At 57.5% G+C, this 12,372-nt stretch overlaps 1 protein-coding gene across 10 annotated transcripts in view; it reads right to left on the reverse strand.

Annotated features, from left to right (window-relative positions):
- Window positions 1-12,372, reverse strand: part of MYO18A (myosin XVIIIA) — a 105,948-nt gene that overhangs the window by 15,275 nt on the left and 78,301 nt on the right. For all 10 annotated transcript variants that reach the window (XM_063656100.1, XM_063656099.1, XM_063656096.1 and 7 more), the window contains 16 exons: window positions 10,009-10,137; window positions 9,200-9,343; window positions 8,733-8,822; window positions 8,482-8,601; window positions 8,165-8,276; window positions 7,600-7,727; window positions 7,137-7,291; window positions 5,310-5,433; window positions 5,025-5,225; window positions 4,355-4,465; window positions 3,701-3,805; window positions 3,231-3,377; window positions 2,718-2,831; window positions 1,184-1,300; window positions 906-989; window positions 335-472 (listed from right to left, as the gene is read on the reverse strand). In XM_063656100.1, the coding sequence (XP_063512170.1) occupies window positions 335-472; window positions 906-989; window positions 1,184-1,300; window positions 2,718-2,831; window positions 3,231-3,377; window positions 3,701-3,805; window positions 4,355-4,465; window positions 5,025-5,225; window positions 5,310-5,433; window positions 7,137-7,291; window positions 7,600-7,727; window positions 8,165-8,276; window positions 8,482-8,601; window positions 8,733-8,822; window positions 9,200-9,343; window positions 10,009-10,137 (2,019 nt within the window). The remainder of the gene's footprint in view (window positions 1-334; window positions 473-905; window positions 990-1,183; window positions 1,301-2,717; window positions 2,832-3,230; window positions 3,378-3,700; window positions 3,806-4,354; window positions 4,466-5,024; window positions 5,226-5,309; window positions 5,434-7,136; window positions 7,292-7,599; window positions 7,728-8,164; window positions 8,277-8,481; window positions 8,602-8,732; window positions 8,823-9,199; window positions 9,344-10,008; window positions 10,138-12,372) is intronic.

A 12,372-nucleotide genomic window follows, 5' to 3' on the forward strand; every position in this document is an offset into this window, starting at 1 on the left:
CATATTTATGACCCTGCCAGAGAACTGGTTGAGGGGAACAGGCGGGGGGAGCTCGTGGTAGAGGAAAATATGAAGATGAAGAGCTAAGCTGCTCTGGTCCCTTGGCAGAAAGCAAGCACGGAAACAGAATGTAAAGCAGGCGGGCTCCACGGTAGCCAGAGAGCAGCCCAGGCAGAGCAGGAGAGAAGCACCTGCCCGTCAGCTGGCCTGGCAGCGAGGCACAGGCCTCTGAGGACTGTCCAGGGGGCCTGCCCAGCCCTGCTGAGCATGCGCGGCTCCAGCGCTGGGGCAGCTCTGCCCTGTTTGGTGCAGCCCGGGAGAAGTGTGAACCCACCTCCAGCCGTTTCACTTGCGTCCTTTCAAACTCCAGGCGTGTCTCCAGCTCCCGTATCTTAGCTTCCTGCCTGCTCACCAGGGACTTGTCCACCATGGACTGCTCCAGGAACTCCACCTGGCTCTGGAGGGCTTGTAGCTAGAGGTGGGGGGCAGGAAGAGAAGAAAGAACTGAGCCCAGAAAGGGAGGAGGCTGCGTCTGGGGCAGGCAATATCACCACAGTGACCAGAAGGTGCAGGGAGGGAGGGATGCACCTGGGAGGAAAGAGAATGGAGCCCTGGGCCAGAGGCCTCCCCCATCTGCCCCAGTGCTTGGCACAGATCTTGCCCTTCGGAGAGAAAGGAGAAAGATAAGGATCGGAGAGGGAATAGAGATGGGAAATGAGGCAAGGGAAGCCCAAATGTCTGCTATGGTGACATGGCTCCAAGCCTAGCTCTTGCTCCTCATTTACGCTGCTCTGTGGATTACTGATGGCAGAGAAAAGCGCCTTCTAAACTGTGAACTTGGGGGTTCCTCCCACACCTAGTGACCCTGGCACTATCTCTCTCCCGAGGGAGCCCCTGGTCCTCACCTTCTCCTGCAGCTCCTGCTTCTCTTTGTTGGCTTCTTCTAGCTGAGCTTGGAGATCATTTATCTGAGCCAGGTCCCGGGAAGCCTGGGAAAGGAGTGAGAGCATCAGAAGCAGGATCCCCCATAAACATTCAGCCAGCCCAGCCCAGCTGGAACACCAGGGGACTGAGGTTCCCACTCCATCACCTCCCAAAACAAGCGGTTGTGTGGAGGACCCATGACGTGGACCAGAAGGATGGTGACGGTGCAGAGTGTGACGGGCACTCCTGGCAGGGGTACCTGAGCCACGGCAGCCTTGTGCTTCTTCATCAATTCGTTCATGTCTTCCTGATCTTCCTCCAGCCGGTTCTGGATCTCGTTCTTCTCACGCTGAAGGCGGCTCAGCTGCTCCTCCAGCTGGACAGAGGCAAAGACAGATCAGAGGGCCTCAGGCCCAGTGTGCCTGTGGGCTCCAGCTGCCTCCAGTGGCGGGGGCATTGTAGAGAAGATGATAGTGGGCTGAGCCTGCCCACTGGGGTGGGTCCCAGGACTAGTGATGCTCAGGGAGCTGCCTGTCCTGCTGTGGACCAGAGAGGGGAGGGAAAGGGCTGTGTGCAGTACAGGCAGACCCTGGGCCTCTGAGCTGAATGACAGCTGCTTCCTGGCAGCTCCTTTGAGGCTAATGAGAAGGCAGAAAAGGTCTGCCCAGAACAAATGACCCATCATCCTGGCACTATCAGTCCAGGCCCTGGCCTGCGTGTACTCTGCCCCCTTCAGGCCCCAGGGAAGGACCCCTCAAGTCTGCGAAGGTCTCCTGGCTTAGACTCTCATTTTCCCTGGGACCGCCCACTCCCTGGGCATCCAGCCCCCACAGCCAGTCCCCTCCTTGGGGGAGGGGAAGAGAGATCCAACAGCAGCTTCAGGAAATGAATGAATCTATTAGCCTGTAATTCCAAACCAAAATGACTGTGTTGGCTCCTTCTCTGCCCCATCCATCTTGTTACTGGGCTGTGGGGAACTGGGGAAGCCTCCGCCAAGAAATTTATTAACTCAGATTTAAATAAAATGGTAATTTTATAATAATCTTTTTTAACACAATTAAGGAATTTGAATTAGTCACCTGAAAACTTGCTGAGGAGCACAAATGTCATGGGGATAAATCAAGCCCGTGAGATTGGCATCTCCCAGCAGCTAGGTGACTAGCTCAGGGGCCATGAAGCCACCAGCCCAGCCCAGCCTCCTCCCCTGCCCCATTCCCTGCCCAAGGAGCCTGCCCACTGGTGTGGGTCCCAGGACCAGTGATGCTCAGGGAGCTGCCTGTACTGGCCGCATCCCAGTAATGAATTCTCTGCCGATGGATGGGCCGTGGGAGAGGTGGGAAATTAAAAGGGAGACATTAAATAAGAGCTCTAATTAGCTGCCGCTTGGGCTTGTCAGTGGGCTGGGCAGGGGGAAGGGGAAGGAAGCCAAGCCATCCTGTCCTCTTATCGGTGCTTCTGCTAATCTCTAGGCACCTGTTTACATCCCTCAGCCACATTAGCTGCCTTTATTTATGGTATTGGGGCCTGCGGCCAAGCTCCCGTAGGCAGGTGGTTAAACAGGGAGATGGGCCCTTGCTGGCTCCCTCTTCCGCCTGCTCCTCCCCGTGGCCTCTGCTCAGCGTGGAGAGACGCAGAGGAGGGGAGGCCTGCTCTTCCTGCAGCAAGTCCTGGCGTGAAAGGACCTGTCACAAGTCCTGACGTGGAGGGACCTGTCTAGGGTGAAGGGAGCCACAGAGGCAGCTCTATTCTGCCTCAGCCCCCCGAGCTCTGCCCCGGGCACCTTGGCCCCTCACCGCTGTCTTGGCTTTGGCGATGTCATCAATCTGCAGGTGCAGGTCTTCGATCTCCACCTCCATTGCTTTCCGTGCTTTCACGGCTGCCGCACAGGTGAACTCTGACTCCTCCAGCTGGACACAGACCACCCCCGCCCCAGGGAGAGATGTCAGCCATTCCTTGGGGGCAGGAGGGCTGTACAGGAAAGAGGGAGCCCCGATGCCCTCCTTCTCCTCCTCCATTCACTTCAGACCCCAGGGCCATGGCTGTGTGGTGGTACATGCATGAGGATCTCCTCCCGTGACAGGGCTGGTGGGCACCAGGCCCCATCCACACCATCCCAGGCTGGGCGGTGAGACAGTAAGGTACACGCAGAGCCTGGGGAGTCTAGCTGCTACACGTGGCTCTCCCCTCTTTCCTGTCACTTTCCTTCCCAAGGACTCAAGAGCCACTGAGAGGAGTGAGAGAGAGAAAGAGAATGGAAAAGGTAAGCTCTGTTGTGCCTGGATCAGCCGTGTGCTCTCTGTGGATACCTGGTTCTTGAGCTGGGCGATCTCTCGCTTGCTGGGAGCGCTGTTCTTCAGGTGGTCCAGCATGAGCTGGGCATCTGCCAGCAGGGCCTTGGTGCGCTTCAGGTCCTTCCGCAGCCGCTTCTCTGACTCAAAGTCCCGCCGGTTCACCTGGGTGGGCACCAGCAGTTGGGGTTCTGGGCTCCGCACAGGCCCTCCTCCTATCTTCCCCAAGCCCACTCCTCACCACGTCCTCATTATCAGTGTCCCCATAAGGATGCTGGAAGAGCCAGGATCATGCCAACCAGCGATAAAGGGCTGGGTGTGCCAATGTATGGTGATGCCCCCATCCCACGAGGGATGACGATGGGCTCTTTGCAGCACCCCCATCCCCCTGACAGCTCTGTTCGTGGCTCCCCATCCCTAGGATCCCCACTCCTCAGGCTGCATGGGCAGGCAGCCGGCCAGGCTTGGTGGGTGGAGCATCCCCTGACCTGGTCGCTGAGGGTGGCGAGCTTGCCCTCCAGCTCCCGCTTCTCTCGCAGCACCTTCTGCTTGTCCTCATACTCTTCCTCTAGCTGCACCTCCATCTGTTTTAACTGGAGTACCGTGGGGACAGAGACCCATCCGTCCCTTCAGTGCCTGGTGCCAAGCAGGCCCCTTCCATTCTGGGTTCCCCACTCCGGGAAACAGTGGGGCAGGCCTGAGCACAATGATGTTGGTGGAGGGGTCAGAACCTAAATTCCAGGTTTCTAGGGTTTCAAAGCAGCCTGGGAGGGCGAAGAGGGATGGCAGGCCACATGCAGTGGCTAGCCAAGACAGAGTAGGAGACCTTGCCGCACAGTGGAGACCTGTCCGGCCAGGCTGGCTGACTGCAGGCAGCACCAGCGCAGTGCAGCACAGCAGGGGCACAGGGGGCTGCCCCTGGCACAGAAAGCAGGGAGTGTTAGTTCCTCAGGGGCCCAAGCTTCTCTACAGACTCTGAGCCAATACATCCCTGCCAATGCTAGGATCCCGAGAGGCGCTTCCTGGCCCAGAATGACAATGGAAGACAATGTGCTGAGGCAGGGAGGCAGAAAGACCGTTACTTTAAAGCGGTGACGGGAACAGGTGTTTACGCTGGACAGGTAAGTACTCAGATACCTTACCTTCTTCTGACACGACTGCCGGGCCTCCTCCACCTCCTCATCCCGACTCTCCATCTCCTTAGAATGGGTCTGTCTCATCCGCTCCATCTCCATCTCCAGACGCAGCTTGGCCTGGAGGTGGTTGGAGTAGGGTCTGGGTTCCCTCCCCAGCCGTGCCCACCCCCTTCCCACCTGTGCATGGCTCTCCCTAGGCTCAGGGGCAGAGAACGTCCACCAGCCAGTTCCCTTTGCCGGCACCTTGCTCCCGTGGCAGCAGCTTCTCCAGAGCAGCTGAACTCCCTTACTAGAGGTCTGGCATAGGCCCAGCGAGAGGCAGTTGGGGTGGGGACAGTCCTGCAGCTTCTCCGTCTGCCTGCAGGCTCTAGCTCCCTGAACTGACTTGGTGGCTGGGTGGCAGGCTGGGTAGGCCTGTGGCCCTCAGCTGCCATGCATCCTGAGCCCCTCCCTACTAGAGCTCCATCAGATTTGTTTTTGTGGAAAGTTCCACGAGCATGTCTTCACACTGTGGCTGGCACAGATCAGGTGCTCACTCCACATTTTGTGAGTAGGTGAGTGAGTGAACACCCGAATGAATGGAGGCAGGATCCTCTGGCCCATGCCTAAGGCTGGCTGTGGGGATGGTGGCGGCCTCACTGCACCTCACCTCTCCCTTGGCCAAGCCCTCCTGTACCTGCTCCAGCATCTGGATGGTCCCTGCCTGCTCATCCAGCTCTTCTTCCTGATCCTTGACTTTGGCTTCCAGGTCCCGGAGCTGTTTCTTGACCTTGGCCAGAGAAGCCTCATCCTTGGACTCTTGGGAAGAAATGTCCTGGAGCTCTGCCTCTAGAGACACAACCTTCTGGGTGAACCCTGCAATGTCCATGTCTTTTTCCTGGAGCAAAAGAGATGAGGCTGGTGCAGGGCTAATCCCATGTTGTGAGGGGGACGGGCACAGATGGTGGGTGGCCCTACCCACCTCTAGTTGCTGCTTCAGGCTGAAAGCCTCAGCGAGGAGCATGTCCTTCTCCCGCTGCAGCTTCTCTCGCTGTAGCTTCTCCCGCTGGGCCTCCTCATGCGCCTGCGAGAGCTCACTGTCAAACCTGCGAGGGAGTGTGGCGGCTCCATCAGATGGGGAAGAGCCGGGGTCCCCCACACAGAGACTGTCAGGAGGTGGTGCCATGGACAGGACTCAAGCAGGGGTGGGGGGACCCACGCAGCCCTAACGTGGGGCCAGTTGTAAGGTAGCGGTGACGTTTCCAGGTGGCAGGTCAGGCCACTGAGGCCCTATTGAGCAACTGGGTCTGGGATAGGGAGCACTCAGGTGAGCCCTTTCACCAAGTAGGCCTAAGAGGGACCCACAGACTGCTTAACAGGCCCCCTCAGGAGTTAAGTCTCTACATTTTCCATTTCAACACATCAGAGAATGAGGGACCCAGGTGAGGGTGGGGTGGGAAAAGGGTAGAGATGAGCACCCTGCTTCCACTAACTCACTTTCCACAGTTTGGTTCAGCAACTGTAAGGGCAACAGCTGGCTCCTTGCCCCCTGCCTCTGGGCACCAGCCTTTGGCCAGGACCACGCACCCCAGCAGTGCCAGCAGGACACCACCAGGACACCCCATACTGGGTTCAGAGCTGGCATTCCCACTGTGCCCAGCTGGCCACATGCCTCAACGGGCACACAGGGGGCCTTGTTCTTCACTCCTCCACTTGCCAGCCTTCCATTTCCCACTAAATATGGAGCAAATTGCCCAAATTCCTCTTAACACCTTCCCTGAATAGCTAATCAGGTTCCTGTGGAAGTTGAACGCTCCCCTCACCCCAACCCCACATCAAAAAAAGTAAGAAAACTCTGGGCAGCTGAAACCTAATAAGTTGCCCAGTGGGGAGCACGGCAGCACCGTAACTAGGTCGAGCTGGCATTGTCATCAGGTGCTCAGAAGGGGGGTTGAGCTAAGGGTGCCAGCCTTTGGGTAAAGGGGTAGGGTGGGGGCAGAGATGAGAATGAGGGAAGTGGCGGTCACGGTGTCAGGTGAGAGGAACAGACAACCTTCCTATTTCCCCCGGCTGGGGTGATGGTGGTGGGTCCAGGAAGCCAGGGGTAACCCAGGGTCACTGGAAAGGTTCTGTTCTGCCATCCTCACTCCCAGGGTCGTGGGTGTGGGGATACCCCTTCATAAAGGCAACCGGTGCCTCTGCTGAGAAGCCCTTGCCCTACAGAGGAGAAATGGGCACTGTTCCCGCTCCCCAGGGTGCCCTGCTGTTCCTGGGGTGTGTGGGTTCCTCAGTACTGCTAATGAAGGCGTCCCATTCTCATTCCCAGCCCCGGAAATTAATTTAGATTGGATTTTCTCCTGTGAGGGCCACCCCCCTCCTTTGTATCATTACCATAATGAGATGGAAGTGGCACGGTAGTTTAACGACATTAGTCAGCAGAGTGTGTTTGTGTAGCTGAGGCAAGTGAGGGAGAGGCAGAGCTGGGGGCCGGGGGCAGGGACATAGAGGTTCCTGCACAGGCCCTGGTTGATGCCCTTCCTGATGGGGCCTGGCACGGGATGACAGGCACATGATGCGGGGAGCACCTCTAAAAGCAGAGGCCTGGGCAGGCCTTCAGTGGGGACACAGCCTGAGTCCACCCTGGAGGTCAGGAGGGGGCCCCTTCACGTTCCAAGATGAGTGACCAGGCAAGCAAGGCCCCTGGACAAATTCAGGTCCTTCCTTCTTTTCTCCCTGGAGGGCGAGGAGGCAGTCCTGTCTGTGGCTGCTCCAGAAGGTTCTCTGGGCCCAGGGCAGGGGGCCCACCCACCTCCTCTGCTTCTTCTCCAGTTCGTGGTTGCGGACCTGCTGGCCCTCCAGGTGCAGCTTGGTGTCCTGCAGCTCAGCCGTCAGCCGCTGGCACTTCTTCTTGAGCTGCTGCAGAGCCCGCTGACTCTCCTCACTATCTGCCTGCAGGTCCCCGAGCTAGGGGCCAAGATGGGGTGCATATACAGAGAGGCCCAGAAGCATTGGTGGAGAAGGTGAAGAGAGGGAAGTGGGTGAGTGAGGGGAAGACCCAGGGATGTGGGAGGAAGTCGGGTCTCCCAGGGAACTGAAGAAGCTCTAATGATAGCTTGCTCCTGATTGCCCCTGCACCGAGAAGCTAACATGCCAGCCTCCCCGATCCGTCCCAGGCCAGGCCTGCCTGCCCCCAGCGTTCACTGGACTGACACAAGGCACCAGTCCCCTCCTGGCCCTTCCAGGCACAGGCCTCAGCTCCTCCCCAGCCTCACCCGCCGTTCCAGCTGCCTCTTGTTCTGCTGCTCCACCTCCAGCTTGTCCTCAAACTCCTGCTGGAGCCGTTTCTTGGTGAAGTCCACCTCCCGCACAGCCCGCTCATACTTCAGCCGCCACTCGCCACCTGTGGGGTTGAGGCAGACAAGGGAGGATGGAGGTGCTGAGAGTCTCCAGAAGGGGCAGAGGGGAAGGAGGATGGGGCAGGGGGAGCAGCAGGTGGAGTCAGCCAGGGCTCAGAAAGCTCTCTGCAATGACGGCTTCCTCCCAAGGCAGAAGGAGCCACTAGCCAGGAGAAGACCAGAGCGGGGGATGTGGCTACATGTGCTGTGCCCCCCAAGGGACTGCTGGGACCATGGCCCTCAGTCTTTGTCACGATCGTGGTTGTTTCAGCTCTACCTAACAATCCCCTGCATTTATTGGCACCTCTGCCTTCTCATCTGTTTCTTTCACTTTAGCCCCATGGAGGGGAGACAGGCCTGGACAAGGGGCATGACTACTCAGGGGTGGGCATCAGGGCTCGCATTGTGGGCGACTGCCGAGCTCCTTGGGCCTCAGGCCCACCTGCATCATCATCATCCACTTCCCCGTTGATCTCCGCTGCCCGGATGAGACGGGCCTCCATCACCTCCATTTCCATAACCTCCATCTGCTTCTTCAGTGCATCATACTGGGTCTGCAGAAGACAGGGTTTCAGGGTGTGCCATTCCGTCCCCTCATACCCACTCCCCGAACCACACAGACCATGATCACATGCTTACCCAGGGCAGATAGGGATGCTGGGCTAGGGGTGAAGATGCCAACTGTCTTTGGGGGGAACCAATGGACACTGGGGTATGGCAGTCACCAGCCTGCTGTTCTCACCTAGGCCCTGCCCTCACCTGCAGTTCCTTCATCTCCTTCTCAGCCCGGAGCCTCTCTGCTGTCTCCGCGTCCAGCAGCTGGGAGGCGGACTCTCCTGTGTTACGCTCATCTGTCAGCTCCGATGTCAGCTCTGAGATCTGGGGTTGGGGGTAGGGAGTCACCACCAGTTGAAGTGCCTGCCTCACTCAGCCAGAACACCTGGGGGACCTGCAGGGGCTGGGTCTCCCTGCAGCCATGACCAGTCAGTGTGGTGCCAGGAGTCACTCACCCGGCTCTCCAGCCGGTCACTGTTGAGCCGCAGCTCGTTCCTCTCCTTCTCTACCTTCTCGAGCTTGCTCCGCAGCTGCTGGATCTCCTCCTAGGGTGGACCAAAGAGGGCAAAGTAAGCCAAAGGCACTGCGAGGGGTTGGGGCCCTGGGTCTGCACCCCTGTAGTGAACAAAGCTGATGAAGCTTGGGCCAGGACACCATGGGGGAGGCATGTCCCCAATAGCTGAGCCACTGCCTCCCAGGAATCCTGTCCCTAGACCCTTCCCAATAAGCTAGGGATGCCCAAGATTTTATCGTAAGAGGCTGCCCAGGGGCTCAGCCAGCACCCCGGGGGAAATCTTCTGTTTGATGAGCACATTTCAAGGATGCCAGCTCTCTGGACTAAACGAAGAAGCGCCTGGAAGCCCAAGATAAACAGGCAAGGCTTCCTCCTACCCAGACTTGGCCCTCCCAGGCTGTCACATACGTCTTTGTTCCGGATCTGCTCCTCTGACAGCTGTACTTCGATGAGGGGCCTCACTGTGGTAAAGAGCTTCCACCAGAGCCAGTCCTTCACCCCTTTGTTCTTCTTGATGTTCTTCTGTACACAGCGAATGGCCAGGTCCTGGATCTGCAGGTGGGGTGGGGGTGGCGCACAGCGGGGCTCTCAGTCACCCTGGCCAAGCTCAGCCTGGGATCCTCCCCACCACCAGCACAGGCTCCCAGGGCTGCTCCTCTGGCCCCCTGACCCCGAGTCAGATACTTCCCATGCTCCCCCTTGCCCCAGGCTCCCTCCATCCCTCAGAGGGTGGGCAGCACAGAACCCAGCCCTGGGAGCACTGCGCTGGGCACTAGCCACTCCGCTGCCATTAGGAATAATTTCATCTGCTTTATTTGCTGCCTGATTATTTCCAGCACCCTGGCCTAGCTGTGCTATAAAACCTAATCTTGCTGAAACACAAGAGGTGGCAGTGCTGGCTGTTTTATGGACTTGCTAATAAGAAAAGGAGTCGCTGACACAGCTCCTTAATCTTCATGGAGCAGCCTATGATCCAGAGCCCACCTTTGCCTGGGCCCTGATTCCCCTACCACTCAACAAAGCTCTCCAACCAGGCCCCTTCGCTGGGCACACCAGCACACTTGCTGGCACCAGGGAGTTGCCTGTTCTCCACCCTGGCTCAGGACATGGTGCCCTGGGAGGTTCCTGCCTCTTCTCCCCCTTATAGTCCCCACCCCAGGAACTTGGCTGTGCCCATCTAGGTTGGGGAGGGGGAGGGGATGTCCCTAGAGCAGCACCTTTCTCTTCTTGAAGTGCTGGCGGGCCAGGTAGCCCCTGCAGGCTGCTTGGAACAGGGTTAGGTTCCTGCTGGTTTGTTCATCCCGCTGCTCCTCCAGCCGTGCCAAGGTGCCCGCCCGGAAGAACACCTGTGAAAAAGCAGGCCAGGTGAAGGCAGGAGACTGGGCCAGCCTGGCAGAGGAAAGGGAGGAAAGGGAGGGAAGGTGAGGAACTGGAGAAACAAGCAGGCCAGGGAGTACAGCCCTTGGCTTGGGAAGAGCCTCAAAATCCAATTGTCCAAGAGAGGAGGGGAGGAGCAGGAAGAGGCCCTGGGAAGGTTGAGGGAGAAGGGGCTGGGGAGGTTTTGGCAGGGGAGGAGTAAGGTGTGAAATTTAACTTCAAAGAGAGATGAAAGGAGAGGGAAGGTAAAAGGAAGATACCTGGGGCAAGCAAGGAAATGGAGCAGTCATTGGTCAAACAGGGAGGGGGCGTCCTGCCACATCTGTGAGGGCTTCCTCACCCAGGACTGCCAGCAACCCTGTCAATGCCCCCTGTGCCCACAGCCCACTGCAGGGCCCAATCTGGGCTCCAGCCCAGCCCCCTCTGACTCCCAACTGCTGGGATCAGGGGGGTGGATGCTGGAGGATGTCTGCGTGAGAAGCAGCGCTGGGGAGCAGCGTGCAGAGGAAAAGCGGGGAGAATGGGAAGGGGGGTGGTGGGAAGCTCCTGCCTTCTCCTCCCCCTCCCTGCTAGTTTCATTTCAGATGGTCTCCTCTTTCATGTGCCACCCCCCAACACACACCCAAGTTTCACCTTCTCATGAAGAAGCCAGTGAGGTGGGCGGGGGTTGGCCCAGCTGAGGGACCTGTCATACAGGTTTGGGGGCTGGAGGGCAGGCATGTGCAGAACCAGCTGGGTGCCCCCACACCCGGCCTTTCCGTAACACTCTGTGCTGCCCTGAGATAGGGCTCGGTAAAATTTGCCACACACCACAAAGGGGAGTGTGTGTGAAACAGGAAGGGTCGGGTGAAAAAAATGACTCTGTATCCATGAGAGTGGACAGAGACACCTAGGTATAGGCCTACCTCCATCTGGCACAGAACACAGAAAATTCCTTTTTGTGGGGCAAAGAGAAGATGTGAACATGATGGGAAACACAGGTTACATAAATGCACTCAGAGCCAACAGACACAGTATCCCAAGGCCCCCTTCAGCAAAGATGCAAAGAGAGGGCCTAAACTTTCTGCTGAGAAAGCTCTGCCTCTGGCGACTCCACAGAAACCTGGTCCCCTGAGGCTGGCCTTGGAAAAAGCCAGCTCAGTCCTTTGTGACACTTCCCTAAATCCCACCATCGAACATGGGGTTTCCCATGGGTCTTAAGTTCTACCTGAGCCTCAATTTCTTTTCTTTAAATTTATTTTGAACAGTCTTGCTCTGTCACCCAGGCTGGAGTAAAGTGGTGTGATCATGGATCACTGCAACCTCTACCTCCCAGGCTTAAGCTATCCTCCCACCTCAGCCTCCCCAGTAGCTGGGACTACAGGTGTGCACCACCATTCCCAGCTAATTTTTTTATTTTTTGTAGAGATGGGGTCTACCTATGTTGCCCAGGCTGGTCTTGAACTCCTGGCATCAAGTAATCCTCCTGCCTCAGCCTCCCAAAGTACTGATTACAGACATGAGCTGCCGTGCCTGGCTGCTCAATTTCTTTCTTTCTTTTTTTGGAGACAGAGTCTTGCTCTGTCACCCAGGCTGGAGTGCAGTGGTGCAATCTCTGCTTACTGCAACCTCCACCTCCTGAGCTCGAGCGATTCTCATGCCTCAGCCTCCCGAGTAGCTGGGACTACAGGTGCCCGTCACCATGCCCAGATACTTTTTTTGTATTTCAGTAGAGATGGGGTTTCACCATGTTACCCAGGGTGGTCTCAAACTCCTGGGCTCAGGCAATCTGCCCACCTCAGCCTCCCAAAGTGGTAGGATTGCAGGCGTGAGCCACCACGCCTGGCCCCCAGCTGCTTAATTTCATATAATGTGCAAGCCTGAAATCCTGCTGGGGGTAAGGAATATCCAAGTCCCGCCGGGGGACAGCAAACACACCTGGTTAGGACACATAGCCACCTGACCAGGGCAGAAGTGAGGTGCTGGAGTGGGGGGTGGATAATGGCCCAGAGACACAATGAGAAGAGAAAGAATGGTCTAGAGGCCAAAGCAGTGAGCCTCAAATCTCTCTTGAACATTTGCGGTGTTAAGGGTCCTTTTGGGTATTGGGTGAAAGCTCAGGGCCATCTCCTCCCCAGAATACACATTCATACAAATTTTACAATGTCAGGAGGCTCTGAGCCCCCCAAAGTCCTTATTGAAACTCTCAGGGTCCCATGGCTCAG

This window comes from Pongo pygmaeus, chromosome 19 (genome assembly GCF_028885625.2).
Source record: "Pongo pygmaeus isolate AG05252 chromosome 19, NHGRI_mPonPyg2-v2.0_pri, whole genome shotgun sequence".
NCBI lineage: Eukaryota > Metazoa > Chordata > Mammalia > Primates > Hominidae > Pongo > Pongo pygmaeus.